The sequence below is a fragment of the Ictalurus punctatus genome, chromosome 3 (genome assembly GCF_001660625.3).
Source record: "Ictalurus punctatus breed USDA103 chromosome 3, Coco_2.0, whole genome shotgun sequence".
Lineage (NCBI taxonomy): Eukaryota > Metazoa > Chordata > Actinopteri > Siluriformes > Ictaluridae > Ictalurus > Ictalurus punctatus.
The window spans coordinates 15,722,820-15,742,713 of record NC_030418.2 but is presented as its reverse complement, the minus strand read 5'-3'; the positions used below and the strand labels follow the sequence as shown (position 1 = coordinate 15,742,713).

Sequence of the window (19,894 nt, the reverse complement as noted above, 5' to 3'; positions counted from 1 at the left end):
CATTAACCTTTTCAGCAATTTGTGCTACAGTAGCTCTTCTGTGGGATAGGGATCAGACAGGCTAGCCTTCACTCCCCACGCTCAATAGTGAGCCTTGGACGCCCTGTCACACTGCAAAAATTGTTCAGGAATGGTTTAGAGAAACATGACAGAGTTCAAGGTGTTGATTTGGCCTCGAAATTCCCCAGATCTCAATCCGATCGAGTGTCTGTGGGATGTGCTGGACAAACAAGTCTGATCCATGGTGGCCCCACCTCCCAACTTACAGGACTTAAAGGATCTGCTTTTAACGCATTGGTACCAGATACCACAGCACACCTTCAGAGGTCTTGTGGAGTCCATACTTTTATATATATATATATATATATATATATATATATATATATATATATATATATATATATATATATATATATATATATATATATATATATATATATAATTAATGAGCTATAATTTGGAAAGCCAATACTCCAAATGTACTCAAAGAATAAAAGTCTCTTGTTGTTTTGACACAGGCCTGTCAAGCGAAGGGGGAAAAGGTGGGGATGTTCTGGTTTTTCTGGTCGAGTTGTGGGTGTTCACAGGTATAAGAAAATACATGTGTGTTTTGATGTGTAAAAAAACAGGTTCAAATGTTTAAACTGTCAAACTGGAGTTACTGGAGTGAGAAGTGTATTGCGTGCAAACTCTGTTTGGTTCATTGCAATGGAAAATGTGACAGCACTATTGTTTTCTACTGCATAGTAACAAACAGTGAAAGTATACAGAACAGCATCAGTACAGGAGCCAGAGGAAAAGCATCATCCCAAATTTAAATCACAAGGTGTTTCAATAGTCTCTTTTCCTTTTGGTCCCAGATCAGTGTAGGTAAAATCAGCTCATATTTGTCATTAAGCCCATCCACTCATACAGAGCCCAGCAGAACTTGGACATGCACACCACAACATTTCTAAACTAAAGGAGTTTTCAGAGTGAGGTTGCTTAGCAACTAGTCTGTACAGTATGAGCCCCTGCAGTTCCCTCCAGAGTGTGTGTTTTGCCTGTCTCAGCAAGGCAGCCCTGAATCCTGTTCCATGGCTCAGCCAGAGCCTTGAAAACCAAATGAGAAGGTGATACCTGAAGTGCAGCTGCGTTGGTGACATTTGCAGCACTATGTGGGAGGGCTCACTGCTACAAGAACTCATCACCCCACTGTAATTTTAAACGATGACACATGAAATTCACTCGGATCTCTGGAAAAAGAAGAAACTCTGGTGAAATAAGTGGAAGCAGGGGTGGACAAAGCACTGGCCTAGGCGTCCGACATAAGCAGATTACGTGCCTGGGCTATTCGTTTTTAACGAATTTGTAGTTACCCTGAAGACAAGTATACTATATACGCACACACTATAATAGTGTTTCCAGTTTTGCTCTACATTGCCCTGTAATTATTTATTTTGCACATTCTGAGTTACAGAGAATGTGAAATGACCCTTAAATGTGACTACAGAAACAAATACATTAACACTGAAACAGACCAAAGTTTTAGCACTTCAATATGTCTGCATAGTACACACATGATTTCTGAAAAACTAGTTTTTAAAACCCAAACACGGCATTTTATGTCTTGTAACCCTGAATTCACTCTGGATGTGTCACGTAGGCTCAGCACCCAAAAAAAACAAAAAAAACCCCAAAACAAACAAACAAAAACAAAAAAACCCTCCTCCTTAATGACTTTCACAATACAATGTTCATTTAGCGTGTTTAAGCTCGTTTCGTGTGTTTCACTCTGGCGTAACACACCTCAATGCTGTAACTATAGCAGAACAACCAAAGAGTGATTTGTCTGATGGTAAAATGGTATTTATTAAATGAATTAATTAGCATGTCTGAAAGACAGAAGAACTTTTCAAAATCAGGAACACACTGTTATGTGCAAAATAAAGCTTTCCACAATTCTGTCATATAACTCTCCTGCTAGCACAACATGCATTCACTTCATGGTTAAACAAGTCAACAGAATATAGCTAGCCAGACGTGAATAATATATTTTTACATGAGATGCCAAGGCAGAACACCAAATCTCATCACTAAAACTCATTTTGTTGAGGGCACAAACACAATGTGCTACATTTGAAACTTAGTTAGAAGAGGATAATATCATATACATATTTGTTTCATTTAGTCTGAATTAACTAGGTGGTCACGCATTATTACATTACCAGTAACCAGTTTGGTTTCCAGGCAACCAACACATAAGACTGGGCAGCATACTGGAGATTTCACTTGCCCATTGGTCTGACTAATCAAAGTCCTTCAAGGATTTGTGCGGCTGCAGAAGTGAATGCAAAATCAAGGAAACACCGGAATATTCTAAAGGAGCTTGCGATTTTTCAAAATTACCGCAGATTTTGGCCGGGACACGTCATGTGACATCATCACAACGCGCATTCAGCCAAAGCCCTCTTCGATTCATGTGCGTCGAACATGAGTATAGCTCAAAGGTCTCATTTACCAACAAACATCACTGTGAAAGACTATTTCGTTCAATTGCAATTTCGCCACTTCAAGTAGTTTTCTGCTAAAAAGCGCAACAATCTCATCACACATTTTGAAAGAAAGAAAAAAAAAAAGCCGCAGCAAAATCAAGCATTTTTGGCAGTAATAATCAGAAGAAGAAAAAAAAAAATCAACAAAATCCTGTACGGACTGATTAATGAAATTGTATTTTGTCCACCACTGGGAGCGTACAAATATGAATTACAAACTAGTTGGATTGACAAGAGGTTTTATAACAGCATTTTGTAAATGAGGCACAGGCCAGGAGCCGGAGCTCCACACACACAGCTCAGATTTTGCAGCCTTTGTTGCATGTTAGTTTATCTGAATCCTTGCTAGGAAAACACGGCACACGCCCGCGCTGCAAGTGAAAAGCTTGACTGACAACTGACAACACAAGAGTTATGTTTTGACTGAGACTGCTGTGCTAAATATGAATCTGTTATGCTGAATAATGAGTCACACTACACAGACAGATGCTAATTAACCTTCCCTCTTATAATGAAGGTAACCCTGAGTGTTTATGAACCTAGATATTCATCAATCCATTACACAAGCACACTCCTTGGCGCAATCAACTTCACCATGGTTTCAGTGACGCAAACTGAGATGTCTGAGATGTTCATATCGGTGCAGCTTCTTTCTGTCTCGGTCCCAGAGGATAGTGAGTGTGCGGTGCAGTGTGAAGGTGTAATACGGTGTAGAACTCCTGGTCTTACATAACCCTCCTAGCTCAAGCCCCAGAAATGAGCACAGTCTCAACAGCGAGTTGTGTCTGATAAATCCCAATGATGCAAGCTTGATTCCACCAGTAATTCACCACGTAAATGCTGTTGGTAGAAATTACATTTTTGAGACATCTACCCAAGATTTTGTTATATGCGAACATATACAGCACACGTTAGCATGCTGAAAACAAACCTGTAACACAGAGGAGTGGATGAATGTTTGTTAAGGAAGATGTATTGAGAGTGTCTCTCCCTGCAGCAATTTGGGAGTAAACAGATCTGATACAGCATGAATATGAAACACGTAACAGGCAGAACAAGCTGGTCCGGCTCAATTGCCTTAAACATACTAGATTGTAGCCTCAACCTTAATTCTGTTTACTACTGAAAATGTTATTAACAGGACAACAAAATATGTATTGCATAGGTAATAGACATTTTACCTGCCAAGGATAATACCATATTGCTGACTGTTATTCTTAAAGATAGATTTAAGTTAACCTCATAATAACCAATGTATAGTCTGTGGGATTAATTGGGAATAAAATGTAAACTTTCAATGAATTCAATTTACACATACCTCAGCTCACTGTTAATTGTGTTATCAGCACTGAAGCACAAAGAGCCACTCGGTATTCTCTCTGGAGTCCTATTCACTTCCATATTTAGCCTGTGGTGTTGAGTACAGACCTGTCTGGACACACATAGCTCTGGGTGACTGAGTGTTTCCCACAGAGCATGTCAGAACCATATACACCGACTATAATGTCTTCCAGTCTTGTCCAGGCATAACTCTAAACTGCTTCTACATGCAGATCCAGAGACAGCCTACACACTCCTGCCTACCACTCACAAGGCATACAACCATTTTCTCAAGAGAGCCTGAAATATAGGTTTTTATTACAAGCTCTGAATACATGATGTACAGTTTGCACTTTATGGAGGCCTAAATCATTCAAAATAAAGAGAATATCTGATGCCAGGGTTATGATTTTGTTACAGAACTTTAAAAAAACAAAAACAAACAAAAAAAAAACAAACAAAAAAAAACCCACACAACACAACTTTAGACATACATCATTAGTTGTACGTATGTTTAATAAAATAAATAATAAAATATAAAACGTATAAGAATATGATATAAACACTGACCCATTTTAACACCCACTGTAAAAGGATAAAGTTGGAGATGGGCAAAGATCAGATTCAGATTGATTTTCTACTCTTGTAAACTCAGGAAGGCATTGTAGTACAGAGCTGCAGAACTCCCCAATTATTTAAAAACACATGTGCTTCCATTGTTTCGCACTGATAAATCCATCACTAGATGCTGAAAGTCCATTGTTTCTAAAGTGCTTCATTTCTCTGACACTGGCTTATTGGAGATTCCCTCCATTGTGGCAAAGCATGAGCTGGCAGCAAACTGATCGTTGAACCTGCAAAAAAGGGAATTAAAAAAAAAAAAAAGGAAAACAAAAAGGAAAATATGATTTACAGTCATGCTCAGAATAACTCACACAGCAAAGTCTATGACATAATGTGAGTAAATGCTTTGGGAATATCCAGTCAGTTCTGCATGTCTCCTGTAACACCCCTGTACCTAATCACGAACAAACTGCTGCCGAACCTCTAATGACCTTTTCTTAAGCAGTCTCTGTTCTTTTTCATTTTCTTTAATGTGGCTTAGTTTCTACTGCCTTTGGTTTGAAGAACACATTCAAGATACAGTCATGTCCTGGCATGCTAGATGCAATCTCACATCTTTCTCACTACTAAGCTGGATCTGGGAGATGTCAAACATCACATGTGGTGCCTGAACAACCAGCTTGTGAGCACATGTGCCTCAGAGGGTGCATAATGCAGGCACACATCTGTTCCCGTCATCACAGCATTGGAAGAAAATGGAAGCAATTTGTGAGATAAGTAGATGTGAGCAGGGACAGGGCAGGAGGTGTGTGTGTGTGTGTGTGTGTGTGTGGGGGGGGGGGGGGGGTTGTTGAGAGGGTGATAGGAGGACCAACAAAACAGGAAATATTTGAAAAGGAAAAGGAGTAATTGATTGTGGATTTAGTGCACTTTAAGGAGAAAGACAAACACACGCTGAAGAAAGAGAAGAGAGAGAGGAGAGAGACAGAAAGAGATAGAGAGAGAGAGAAAAGGATGGCTCAGCATAGCTAATCTCAGCTGTGCCCTGAACCCATGGCCTCGATGTTTCCGTCTTAACATTACTGCAATCTGTGCATTTCCACAGAAATAGCAGAGCTTTTCTGGCCCCGACCCTCCCACCACTCTTTCTCTCTCTCTCTCTCGCAGAAGAGAGGCCAAACTGGTACTCATCCATTTACGCAATAAATACAGTACATTTCCTGGAAGAAATTCATTTGAATAACTGTGAAAACCAAAGTACAATAGTATTTGTTCTCCTATAAACACATTATTGTAAGAGTGTCTACTTCTCAGCTATTTTAAATAGTAATAATTCCTGTGCATAGAATCCAATTTGTCATTACTGTTTTGTTCTAATTCACTCTTCCGTCTAAAGATTAAAAAGCCTGTCTGGATGATGGGTTGTAATTGGCTGTCTCGAGAGAATATTTGCAAAACATCAACATCAGCTTACCGCTGCTTCTCTGTCGTCATGGTTAACTGGCACTCTGAAGTTCCAGCGATGTCCGATGGGAACTGCACCAACGCTCAGTCATAAGCTAACCACCTGAGACACAGAATGGCTCTGAACCAGAGAAGAATTACGGTTTACTGTTTACAATTCATTTAGTCTGGGTTATGAGTTGTGGAATGTCTTATTATTGTTGTACTCTTTTTTTTTTTCTTTTTTTTTTCTAAAAAACAAAAAACAAACATGTTCATATAGTGGTTAGTTAAGCATTTGACTCTGACCCAGCAATGGTGTTGATTTTTGAAGAATCCTCAATTTATCCTACAAAAGCAGGATTTCCATTCTGACACTCACAGCATGCGCCATCTCTTTCAGAACAAGCATCATTTACAACAAATGCCTTTCGCTCTTAAAGTGCATCCCAGAAATTAATACTATCACACTCATGCTCTCCCTCAAAAATCGAGCTATAAAAACTGAAGTCATAATGTTAGTGTCTTTCAGTGTTCATTGGTGCATTAAAAATGCAGTTAGATGAGTCATCAGTGTAGTCAGTGGTGACATAAATATCGCAAAGTTTATCTCAGTAGAAAATACCAACATTTAGTGCAGTTCAGCTATATTGCTCAAAAGCATCCACATCAAGATTAAAAGTTTTTTTTTTCTTTCTGAAATTAATAGACTCCAGCCAGCAGTTTCTTTAACCAATGAAAAATAATTCCAAAACCCTGCATGTTCCTGTTTGGACCTTTTCCTCTGTATTTCCTATGAAGCTTTTATGCTTTCACTCTGCTTTCTGTGCTGAAGTACCTGCTATTCCTCACCACCTCCCATCTCACACTCCCAGTTGAACGCAGTGCTATTATTATAGCAACAATCTTCCGAGGTAGATTACGCATTGTGTGTTTGTGACACTACTTTTGTTCTGTTCTTGTTTTTCGTGTTCATTGAATCCGTTCTCTTCAAAATAAGAGACGATTTAAAAAAATGTCACTAGACAGGAAAATATGAAACAGAATCTTTCATCAGCCAGCCTATTATCCATTTCAGTTTGTATGCAATATTAGCTGTAGCTGGAACAAAATCCTTTCCAACCTTTAACCAGGTAGCGTATTGTTTCTGAAGTGTTATACAGAACTCTCATCAGGTTTGCTACACAGCTGTGTGTGCTTCCTCTTTTCTAGAATCCTGTTGAGCTCCTCGGTGAAAGAGTGGTACAGCGGTGACGTGGCGTCTCCATCGGTTTGTCTGAGTAACACATAACTATTGCCGTTCATTTTACGTAAGACGCTGGGCAGTGTGGCTGAGAACCCATTGGTGTAGTCCAACTCAGAGTTTGGTAGAGGTGGTGGGAGTGGAGGAGCAGGAAGAAGCTCTTTAGGGGAGGAAACCTGGGCCTCTCCGGGAACAATCTGTAGCAGTCCATCGTGTGTGTTTGCTTTTCCGTTACAGTTGCTGGAGACAGTCTTCAGCTCCATGCGCTCATTCCTATTCCTCTTTCTGTCAGTTTGGGCTGCTGCACGGAGAGAGTACTTCCCCCGTTTGCTCTGCACACAGAAACCCACATACAGCAGTACTACAGTCAGGACCAGGCACAATCCAGCAAAGATGGTGATCAAAGAGATGTACATGGCCTCCATGTTCCTCATGGACTGGAACTGCGGGGGAAGGGGATAGGGCAGCTGGGGTGATGGATTACTGCCGTTGGGGTTTTTGGGTTGGAGGGTTGAGTGGGGTGGTGGTGGTATGTATTGGTGCACAATCAAAGTATAGATCACTACATGGATGCGGACGCCGTTCTCCAGGGCGAAGCAACTGTAGTTGCCACTTTGCTCTGGTCTTGCCTCAATCACCAGCAAGCCATCAGTGCCAATGCGATAGCCTGAGTTCAGCCCATAGCCGTGCAGCTGCTGCTTATTCCTCGTCCACTGTGGGGTTGCGAGATTAGAGCTCAACTCACACTGCAGAAGCACGTCGTCCCCACCCATCACTGAGCGAATCCGATGGAGCACCAGGTCTGAAAACGAAAGCATGGCAGTTAGCTGTTACAGTTTCATGTACAGGTGTTAATGAGTAAAGGTGCAGTTTGAGTGTAATCTAAAAGAGGTCTGTTCATTATCAAGGTTGAGTGCTTCAAAACTGCACAATGATTCTGAAAATAAGCATAAAAAATTACAACTTTTTTGTACATTATTAGAATGATAGGAACGTTGGCATCAATACTTGTATGCAGCAATAGCTTATTGCTTAACTTCAGGGAGTCCCAAAATTCTTGTGTGTGTGTGTATGTGTGTTATATATATATATATATATATATATATATATATATATATATATATATATATATATATATATATATATATATATATATATATATATATAAAAAAACGGGAAGTTGTCACAAGGTTGCAATGGACTTTTAACAGGACACATGGCAAGCACATCAGACACAACATTGTCACCAAACTTATTAACAAATTCAAAAAGATCGGAAGTGTTACAGACTAACTGAAGTGGACGTCCACGAACATTCACTGGCGAAAGCACAACCGACGTGGTGCTGGCAAACAATCAACATGGAGACTTTTGGGTCACGTTGTATATAGCCCACATTACTTAAAGATATCAATAATGATCTTTGTATTAATATACAAGAGTATTATCTATCTTGTAAATCGATTATAAATTGCAATCCATGCCTGCACAGCAAGGTGTTGAAACGTGTTAATATTCTGCATTTACATTTTCTACATTTAGAAGATGCCTTTATCCAAGCAAATTAGAGAAGTGCTTTGTAGCCCCTATAAAATATATAATACAATCAAGCCAAACACTTTTTCACCTTTATTCACAACCATGCACTAGATATTATACTTATATAAAAAGTTGAAGCCATTTGAAATTGTATACTTTAAGCAATGAATGCACCCCCTGTTACATTGCTCTGGTGATTTTGAGATCTGGTAAATCAGTATGCATACCATCTGCTGCAGGTTTTGCACAGCCTTCATTCCCATTAAGGATGTCTTGAGTCAGATTGGATCTGCACATAAAAATAATAATAATAATTTAAAAAAAAGACAAGATAATTAGTTCTGGTTGAATCCATCTAGAACTGCTGAGAAATCTTACTACATTTCAAATCCCCAACTTGTTTTCAATGCATTAGTCTGTAAAGCAACTAATAATAATAATATTGAAGACATGTGTAGATTAAAACATCAATGCATCTCAAAACAGAGACATGGCCCTTAGAGACATGGCCCATAGAGGGATCTGGAATTACACAACCAAAAGCTAGACATGTACCTGTCTGTGCGCAAGGTGATCTCGACACATTCAACACCATCCCAAGCACAGAAAGGGTCCCGTGCTAACACGCAATCAAAGCAGGACGCATATCTGTGACATGTGGACAAGGGCAGCTGCACAACACCTGAGGGTGAGCCCACATACACGCTCATCTAGAGGTGAAACAACAACCAGACACAACGTAAATATGGAGCGGAAAATTTTTATATGAAATATCTATGTTTTGTTACAAGAAAAAACAAAACAAAAAAACTATAGAAACTCTCATAGAATTTGTAATGGTTTTAATGGTTATGATGGGAATTGTATTGGTTTAGAGACCTTGTGGGTCTCTAAACACTGGTGGCATGTTATCTCTAGTAGATACCATTAAGGACCAATAATGGTTTTAATGGTTAGCTGATATTTTGTAAAGGTATTTGTAGTGGAAACCATTAGAATTTCTATGATGGTTCTACTGTTTTATTTTTCATTAGGTATGGGCTATATCCTGTCCATTTTGTCCATTTACTAACCTGTTTCTGAGAGATGACTATACTGTCCACAGGCTGTGGCTCCTCAAACAGCTGCAGCTCTTCGATAATGTGAAGCTGATCTTTAACTTCTACTGCTCTCTGGAGCCATCCTTCATCTGCAGCATGCAAACATCCAACATTATCAACGGAACAGAAGAACAGAACAGAATACCACAATCATATGCCATATGACTACACAGACCTGGGCCACCTCCCATGTGTCAGTAATGCAAATTTCTAATAGATCGATCTGAAGTGACGAAGAGAAGTAGTGCTTTCACATATGCAGAGTTCAGTCTATTTGAATTAAAACCCATTTGCCCCGCCCCCCCCCCCCACCTGGCCGATTCATTCAGGCAGGTGAGAACACAGCAATGACACTCACAAACCAAAACAACCAGTCTCGGAGTCTAGTGAGAAAGATATTTGGTGCTTAATCAGCCTAAGTGTGGGAAGTGAAGCAAGCATGGCGTGTGTTTTGGGTTATGGATGACATTTTTAGTAGATGCAAGCTGCTCGACTGATTTGCAAGATGCAAATGGAGCCAAAGGACAAAAGTGTAGTGTTCTGGATTTTTCAACTGGCAAACAAAAAAAGAGAAAATAAATATTGGATGTGATACACACAGTGTTGGACATGTGTTCTCTGTGCGTTCTACACACACCTAGCAAAGGTTTGTTGACGTTTTTCCATTGCCTTCTTTCTGAACAATAAATTAAAGCATTTTATGAGTTGTTTTAATGCTTTCTGGTTTGCCATGTGAAACCAAAGCAAACCAAATCGCTAACAAACCTAAAGTATCCAATTTTCTCTCTCCGGACTGAACAAACGGACTAATAGTTGCGAGAGCATCCTATAACACACCTGTCCCAATGAAGAGCATGTGGTATGTCTGGCCATCTAGAGCAGTCACTCTGTGCACCACTATTTTAGTGTAGTCCACAGTCCTGCGAAACAACAGAGGACGCTGTCCTAGAGGGGGAATCTGTCGAGACATTAGTGGATGACGACGTACAAAGTGCAGCACATCGTCTGGCAAGTCAGTGGAGAAGTTGATGCCTCTTTCCCTTAGTCGATCCGTGATGCACTGAGGAGCAAAGACAGGTACACCATGTTTACACTAAACATTACACCATGCACCACCTATTGCATTGCCTTCATGTAAATGTTGAGGTTGTAATCAACTAAGGCTCACAGGCTTAAAGCACCAAATAAAGACAGCAAAACTCTATTCTCACAAGTTGGTAGACAAGCTAAACAGTTATTGAATCTGAGATATGAAATGTCACATAGCCGCAGAGGCACTCATTATAAATGTCTTGTCATCTTGACATCTCTTTTATTCTTGATCCTAATCTCCATGGCAATGAGTTATTATGCTGTAAGATTCTCATCTTTGAAGCTTCATGCTCACATTGCTCTCCTCAGTCTAATTGCAACTCTCTGTCCAGGCTACATATGTCGCGTAGGAGCACAAAGCGAGCAGGTGGAGCCGGATGGATCAAGATAAGCAGGCAAGAGTAAGAGGAGACGGCAGAGCTGCAGAGCTTACCGAGCCAGGTCTCGGATCAGGCACCTTTCCTGTGTATTCAGTCAGTTTGGCGCCAGCGTCCTCCTGATTTTCCATGTAGGGCCCTTCAAAGACCTGCTGGACGTCTTTGATTGAGTAGCGGCAGATGGCCGAAGCTTTGACGTTTTTCCTGTGAAACAAAAACAGTGTTTAATGCAAACTCAAAGCAGAAGTAATGCAAGAGGTTTAAGCGTCAATTCAACTAAAAACCCAAGCAAATGCTCACAAATATGAACGGGTAAATTAATTAATACGTTCTATCATTATTTGAATGTTTCTAGGCAACAGAGTCTAGGAGGATAAAGAATGAACAAAGCTTCGTATCAAAGTTTTGAATCAGTCAGTACAGTTTGTAGTGGGTGGGCTTGCTTCAGCAGCTCAAGAGGTACTCTGCCTCTGAGCCTCGGCTGATCTCTTTGTTTCTCAAGGTCTTGGCATGTTGGCACAGAGGCTCCATGAGCCCAGAGTGTAGCCATGGCAACATGAAAATAGATTACAGATGTATAAAAAAAGACGTCAAAGAGATATAAAGGAAGGTAGAGGGACAGGGGGCGAGACACTGAGACAGACAAAACTCATCAAGAGCGGCAGTAAATTCTTTCGACAAGATGCTAGAAAGAGGACTGAGACATATCAAAATAAGCACATATAACTAGTGACTGAAGAAGAGGGAAGAGAGGGAACATTAGGTGAGGACTAAAAGATAGAAACAGAAATGACCAATTAAAATAAATAAATAAATAAAACAAAGAAGTGTTACCAGCACTCTTTGCAAGTAGTGCCTCTAGTTACTGAAATGATCACAAATGAACATAGTCAAATTCCTGCTGAAAGCTGACTGGCTGATGGTGGTATTGTTGTTAAGTAATCACTTCATCATTATATACATTCATCACTGTACATATATACAATATCACTCAATGAGACTTAAGCTTCCTGAGAAACAGTTATTTAAATTGAACCCCGCCCCTATGGATGATCACAACCCAAACTTTGCAACATTAACCTCTTCAGAATCTTGAACATGGCTTTCATGTTTCATGAGTTACAGCTATTTGAGTAAACCAAAGTCTACTCCACTAGGATTAATTGGAATGTGGTGGCCATGTAGTTTACAAATGTCATATCATTTGCACAAACTTAAGTTCGAGTATGTGGAACTAAATGAACGGAACGACTTTTTTTTTTTCTTACAGCTTGAGCCAATGAATCCTTTTGACTGTAGACCTTTTTTTTTTTTTTTTTTTTTTTAAAAGAGATATCTGTTTTTAATTGCCAGTGGCCAATTTGTGTTGTGAGGTTCCGGAGGTTACTAGAGGGTGCTTACATGGCCAGGTTTGGTGATGAGAGCTCAATGTTAACCCTCTCAAATGCTTGCTGAAATCTGATTGGCCAATGGTGACCCTGTTTTTCTCACCAGATCCACAAGAGCACACAAATATTGTATAATCAATGAAACACACATACAAAACACATTCTGGTCAAGTTCTTGGCCACCATAAAAATCTGACCTGAACTTGAAGGTCAGCACAAGCAGCTCTTTCACCTTTCTGAGTCATCAGACACCAAGCTTTTCTCTGTCCAGTTATCTGTCCCCCATTTCTTCATCAGTTTGCAGTTCACATGTCAAATCTCACACCAGCCTGCCAGCTCATCAAAACCGCTCTTCTCATAACTAACAAAAGGATAGCCTGAGCGCAACTGAAAGCAATGCTTTTTTCCCATGTTATGGACACAAAACATATTTAATACTTGTAATTTTTTGTTAAACTAAAGACAGACAGGAGCAGCACTTCAGAGATTCTCCATGGTTCATCCTCAAATCTGACTGACCTGCCTATGAATAAAAGATAACAGACTTCAGGCAGCTAGAAAACCTGTCAGGCATTCTTCCTGGGATTATGCTGCTGGAGCGAGCTTCTGAGTGCTTGGGTGCAGATACATCAAGCATGAGGTTCATGGACAAATGGACATATGCACTCATGAACAGACTAGCACCTTACTACATTCATCAATGCTTACTGTTCCCTGGAATGATCCTCTGTGGTGTCTGCCTTCTATCAAACACTCATCTACCTGAGCAAACTCGGGATCAAAACTCCTGCAGATTTCTTGTATAACTGCAGAAATGAGTCATGTGTGAGCTACTTGCCTTTGCCTCAGCTGCCTGCTTGATTCAATCAAGAGTTCGTATTGAAAAAGTTGGGCTTTTGTTTTCAATGGAAAGCAATCAAGCCTCCAATGAATCAGACCATTAAGATGCCAAATCAAATCAAACTCTACAGACTTATTGTACTTACCATTCCAGGCCAAAGATACCATATAGCATAGTGTCCTCGGTCCTGGGGCCCTCCAGCACAAACATGCTGCGTAAAACATTGAAGTGGAACTCGTAGTCAGGCAGCGAGCAGACCAGCCTAGCCTTCAGGAAAGACGTCCACTTCTTTTGCAGGGTCAGGCGACCTCCTCTGTCGCTCTGCAGAAGAAGAGAATAGAGAATTGGGGGAAAAACTATCTGACAGGATGCACGCATTACTGAATCCTACTCGTTTAGTATTTTTTTTTTTAACACAAAATATTTAATAGGTATTTACTGCTTTGTTTGTATTTACAAACAAATTGTATACAGTTGAGGTCATGAGTTTACATATGCCTTGCAGAATTTGCAAAATGTTAACAAAAATAACCAAAAAAAAAAAAGGAGATCATAAAAATGGCATTTTGTTTTTTCTTTAGTACTGCCCTGAAGAAGCTATTTCACATAACAGATGTTTACAGTCCACAAGACATAATAATAACTGAATTTATACAAATGAACCAGTTCAAAATTTCCATACGCTTCATTCTGTATACTGTGTGTTGTTACCTGGATGATCAATGATTTTATGGATATTATGCTCTGAGATAGCTGTTCATGAGTCCCTTGTTTGTCCTGACCAGTTAAACTCACCATTATTCTTCAGAAAAATCCTCCAGGTCCTGCACATTATTTACTTTTCCAGCATCTTCTGCATATTTAACCCCTTTCCAACAGTGACTATATGATGTTGAGATCTATCTTTTCACACTGAGGACTCGTTTACAACTATTACACAAGGTGCAAACATTCACTGATGCTCAAGAAAGCAACACACTACATTAAGAGCCTGGGGTGTGTAAACTTTTGAACAGGATCGTGGATGTAACTGATTATTTTGTCTCCTGGGAAACATTTAAATGTCTTATGTAGCTTCTGAAGGGCATTGCTAAATTAACAAAAAAAAGATCTTTAAACAAAATAATAACATGACTTCTGCAAACTTCAGGTTTATAATGTATACATGAAACTTTTAGCACAACACTAACAAACCTATCATTAAAGGCAATCATACTATTACTCAATTATTATTATTATTATTATTAGTAGTAGTAGTAGTAGTAAAGAAAAGTCAACAGTACTATTACATTATAATTCTATTATAGAAAACTAAGACGGAGGTCAAATGCACAATACACTTACAGTAAGTCAAGCATGAATCACTTATTAGCTCTTGGCAGTATCACTTTTCTGCAGCAAGTGTGATCATGGGAAATTAGACCAGGTTGGACTGGGTGGGAAAAGATATTGTACATGCTGTGGGTTGGATTTAGCAAATTTAATTTACACCCTGATTCCCCTGAGGAAAACAGCTCTTATTGGACACGACACCAAATGCCTCTGCATGCAGTTTTCTCCCAGCTGGGCACCTCCCCTGAGCCAGTGTGTTTAAACAAGCCTTGCACACTGAGCTGTACAGAAATACACTAGGCCTTATACCCTCTACAATAAACAGGTAAAAGTGAGGAGACACTGCATCTCCGGTAGCTGAGTCTTTCTGAATCACCATCAAAATAATATCTTTATCTAAAAATGGGTACTCCTCCACCTCACAAATGTGCACTCCAAGTAGAAACTATTTTTAATGTTTTGAATTTTTCATGCTTGATCAAAAACTGTGATCATGCTTGGAAAATAATACACGCACATCCTCATTAGGAATGAATGAAGAGAATATGAAAGAAGAAACACATTTCTCAGCATGCGTGTGTATTCAGATAGTTAGTAACATACTCCTTTTAACATGTGAAGAACCTTAGTTAGTCTGTGTGTGCAGTGTATTTCGCTGCTAGCATGACGATAATGAAAGATAATCTTCTCATTAAAGTGACCCTGCTGTGTGGACCGGCAAAGAGCGATCACGAGTCCGCCCACAGTCCACACAGCTCAATATATATGGAGCACTACTGCAAGAGTCACCACGTTTCGGGTTAAGGACATATATAATGTCTTCATTTAATTGCAATTCACAGATCTATAAGCAGCCTACTGGTAACGCTGTTAAACAGGCTTATAACCTTGGAAACGATTCAGATTGAAACAGTCAGTGAAAATTCCGCCTTAATGTGGCCCCTCACTAAGTCTTCCATGAATGTTAGATGAGTTTCAATTGAACTCTATTGCAGTGATTACATCAGGCTGATGGGATTTGCAGTTCACTGTAGACTCGGCATTGCAAACGCAGTAAATAACTAGGCAAGTGCATCCTGACCTTGAACACAGTGCCAAACTTCTAATGAGAACCATGGCAGAACATCCTGGCTGAATAAACAGGGTTCTGCTTTAATAAGCTTTGCCTGGATGAGGAACATGCACTACTTTACATCACACTGATTGCCGAGGATGGAGAGCAACAGTGTGATGGATGAATAAATTCTTATAAAGAAAGAACTGCAAAGCTGAGAGTCACTGAGTGAGAGCAATGAGCTTACAGTAATCTGAGACTGGCACTTTGAGTGGAGTGTGTGGGGTGGAGGGGGTTGGGGGGAGCAGCATGTGAGAGAGAGACACACAGAGAGACAGAGAGAGAGACTTGGCAACTACAGCAACTGCACTGATGTGAAAACTCTATTAAGGACCATGTTAAGCTGCAAAGAAAAGGGAACTAAAGAGGTTTCAGCATTCTGCTGTGAAGAAAATGGTTTGGTGCACGCACACACACACAGACACACACACACACCATGTTTTACTATCCTTGCATTCTTCCATTGATATAATTAATGCTAAATTAAAGGTAATTATTGCTATACGTACACCTACATCTAACCTTAACAACAGGAAACCTTTTGACACACACACAAAAACCAAGGGGCAGAACACATAAAATCCAGTAGGTTAGCTAACTAACCATTAACCTGTAGGATTAATAATGCGCTAAGAACCTAATAGAAAAATTTATAAACTGAACAACTCTGACCGCTGCTCTGAACAACTTTTGCATGATAAACACTGGTCATCATACCTGTTTTTCTTTTGTGTTTGTAATAAATCCACAGCCCTTGTTGTAATATTCTCTTTCCTATAGTCACTCTATAAAACACTCCACAGCATCACTGATTAAATGCGCACATTTCTACACAACCACCTCCTCGCTGGGCGTCTGCATGCTTTACACAGATCGTGTGTTCATTGGTTTTACATGAAGTGCTTCCAATTCATACAAGGTAAATCGGGGGGATGTCTTAAATATGGATGTAATTAAATTATTGATAACACGGGTACTGGCAACAATCAAACAGAATTCAAAGGGAATGAAAAAGGGATTAATGATGTACTGTGATTTTTTAGAACTGCGTAGTGGAGGTGGCTAAATACCCCTTAATTTGAGCGTTGCATATAAGTATGTGTGTGGTTTGAGAGAAAGAGGAGGAGAAGGAGAGAGAGAGAGAATTAAAACAGAATTCTGGGGCCTCATTCATCAACCGTGAATACATATAGTTTTGTGCATAAACTGTGCGTTTGTATGCATTAAATGGGATTGATATATTTTTGCTTATGCATGAGATGTCGTCATTTCAGTACACTCCTGTCCATGTGCACACACAAACCCCTAAAGTTAGAAAAGTGTAATAACAGGTAAAATGACCATGCAGTGCTTCTATATCACGTACCGCCAGTCATTTCTTCACGTACTGCAAGTCAAGACTTATTTATGAAATTATTCGAAAAACTACTCGTAAAAGTGCCAAAAGTGCCTCTTTTTTCTCGGACCAATAGAAAAGGTACATCTTATCTTTGTGGACCTTTTGACACTTTCCATGTCATCAGAACCACGAGCAAGCTATTGTGCTTTTTAAAGGGAAGTTTACAATATATGACAATTTCGGCGGCTTTCGTTATGAAAACGAGTGTGGCCGTGCATGAGCACATCCAATTCAATTCAATTTAATTTGATTTGTAAAGCGCTTTTAACACTGGACATTGTCACAAAGCAGCTTAACGGAAATATATAAATTCCGTGTATAAATGTTAAATTTGTCCCCACTGAGCAAGCCCGAGACGACGGTGGCAAGGAAAACCTCCCTAAGAGGACATGAGGATGAAACCTTGAGAGGAATCAGACTCAAAAGGGACCCCATCCTCATCTGGGTGACAGCGGATAGTCCGATTATAAATATTCCCCTTCTATAACTGCGTGCTATATAGTCAAATAGTGCAATTGCGTAACCGGGAAATTCATTATAGTTTTAACATGAAGTTTATTTTGTTGAAGTTATCAACCGTTCACTGATGGAGACATGATTGAAAAATTGTTCGTATCAATTGCAGTCCAAAGCCATCTTCATGGTTTCTAAGTTATACCAATGTATCTTTAGGGTGTCCATATGGGACCGTCCTCAGCAGCAGTGAGTGGTTTCTTGGAGTGATGAGAACTCCAACCAGAAGTAGGGCACCAGGATGGATCAGGCAGGTCCAGAGAGCAGAAGCGGTCAGGATCAATGGTATCTCACAAGTAGAATGTGTAGCACATCAATTTAGACGGTGCAGGATTTATCAATGGCCACTGTGTACAACTGTGTGTACAGACATAGGATAAATACCAATTTTTAGTACTTGTTCTATGCACACTTTGATAAGAGACCCCTGGTACTAAGTGAATGTGTATTAAATCTATTTGTAAGCATATGAAGATGTGTTCGAAGTAAAAAAAAAAATTAAAAATGTAACTTTCAACACCTCTGTCATGAGAGAGCAGAGGGCTACAGGTTAAGAATGTGTGCTGAGAACTGGAGTGGCTCAAGTTTTACCTTACAAACCCGGGCCACACGGGCCACCCGGCTGTAGCTGGAGTACAGACTGTGTTCCTGACTCTTCTCCGTGAAGAAGAAATAGATTTTATCGTCATCTCCGACCGAGCTATTCACACTCTCCTTCACCAGCGCCGACTCCACAAAGTCAGCCTCTGCACAGGACCGAACATTTCTCTGTTAATATGACGTCATGAGCTCAGTGTGAAGAACATGACCTTAATCCCAACTGGAAAAACTTATGGAAAACATCACTATACAAATCCATGGAAAGCCATTCAACTGGAAAGTATCAGTCTATAAATACACTGATAATAACTGCAGAGCAGATGTATTTTCCATATGCTGTATTGCACTGACCATAAAGCCAGCGAGTAGGGGCTTCCTCTGTTCTCAGCATGGGGTTTGGAGAGTTCCTACGAATGTCTGGAGAACTCCAGAACTCGTACTGAGATGCCGTGTACATTTGGCCATCTGAGAAAAAGAATAGGATTATGATTATGCACGAAAGGTTTATGACCATACAAGATACCACAGGAAAGATATTTTCACCACGCCGGTAGTTATGTACGAGTATGTAGCTATGAGCATATTAATATTATATTATTTAGCAGTAATATGTTATTCTATAAAACTCAACCTGAAACTATTGCCCTGTGTTCACACTAGCAAGTAAAGTCACTGGTGTTGCTCCAGGTTTCTCTCTTGTGAAAATGAAAGTGTGTAATTTATATACAGCTCCATGATACTTTTGTTACTTTTGTTTAAACTGTTTTTGAATATTGGAGTAAAAGCCATGAAAAGATAATCTTCTCTTTCATTTTGCAGTTCCAAACACTGTTGATTCTAAACTAATCCCAAGTAAGAAGTGAAGAAAATTGGGCAAGCACTGAACATCCTGCAGTACAGATTCATTCTAACAGCCAATCTTGATTCAATCTTTGATTAACAGCTTTACTACTAATTACAAATTTCCATAAAACGTAAAGTTACTCGTCTATGTTGCTGTAGTTGCTCCAACCCCCAAACTTGCATAGACAATTTGTGGTTGTCTGCTGCTGGTGTGAATGTAGGGTAACGCTAAATCTTACGCAGTGTAAAAAACTGGTGCTGATTACTTCCTTACCAATAAGCAGGCCTGTGTAGCCTTTAGCAGGGTCATAAGGGCACCTTTCTCGACCCTCCTCAAACATTGAAGACATTTGAAACTCCTTACTATCCTGCAAAAACACAGAAAATAGACACGTCGAAGAATCTGTAATGCTATAAAGACAAAAGTTGTAAGCCTCAAACAAAAATATGAAACCTAAGGTGTGGACTCATAGCTTTTTCCGATATTTTACTTACAATATATGCACACTGTGGTTTAAATGCATGGGTTCCACAAGTATATAAGTGGGTGCTGTTGAATCGCTGCAGGAATCGGATGTGGTTAAAACATTCAGTCTGTAATAGAGTATAACCATGTCAGTAAATTGGAACAGGATAAAAAGATATTTATCTA

General features: G+C 39.7%; 1 protein-coding gene across 3 annotated transcripts in view; it reads right to left on the bottom strand.

The window, feature by feature from the left end:
- Positions 1-4,150: 4,150 nt before the first annotated feature.
- The window catches only part of sema4ga (sema domain, immunoglobulin domain (Ig), transmembrane domain (TM) and short cytoplasmic domain, (semaphorin) 4Ga), a 33,340-nt gene continuing 17,596 nt past the window's right edge, over positions 4,151-19,894 (bottom strand). For all 3 annotated transcript variants that reach the window (XM_017463741.3, XM_017463742.3, XM_017463743.3), the window contains exons 5-16: positions 19,738-19,836; positions 19,517-19,610; positions 18,751-18,864; positions 18,391-18,545; positions 13,587-13,762; positions 11,269-11,416; positions 10,581-10,803; positions 9,717-9,832; positions 9,199-9,353; positions 8,871-8,932; positions 5,893-7,906; positions 4,151-4,708 (exon numbers count right to left, since the gene is read on the bottom strand). In XM_017463741.3, coding sequence (XP_017319230.1) covers positions 7,017-7,906; positions 8,871-8,932; positions 9,199-9,353; positions 9,717-9,832; positions 10,581-10,803; positions 11,269-11,416; positions 13,587-13,762; positions 18,391-18,545; positions 18,751-18,864; positions 19,517-19,610; positions 19,738-19,836 — 2,232 coding nt within the window. In that variant the 3' untranslated portion in view covers positions 4,151-4,708; positions 5,893-7,016. The remainder of the gene's footprint in view (positions 4,709-5,892; positions 7,907-8,870; positions 8,933-9,198; positions 9,354-9,716; positions 9,833-10,580; positions 10,804-11,268; positions 11,417-13,586; positions 13,763-18,390; positions 18,546-18,750; positions 18,865-19,516; positions 19,611-19,737; positions 19,837-19,894) is intronic.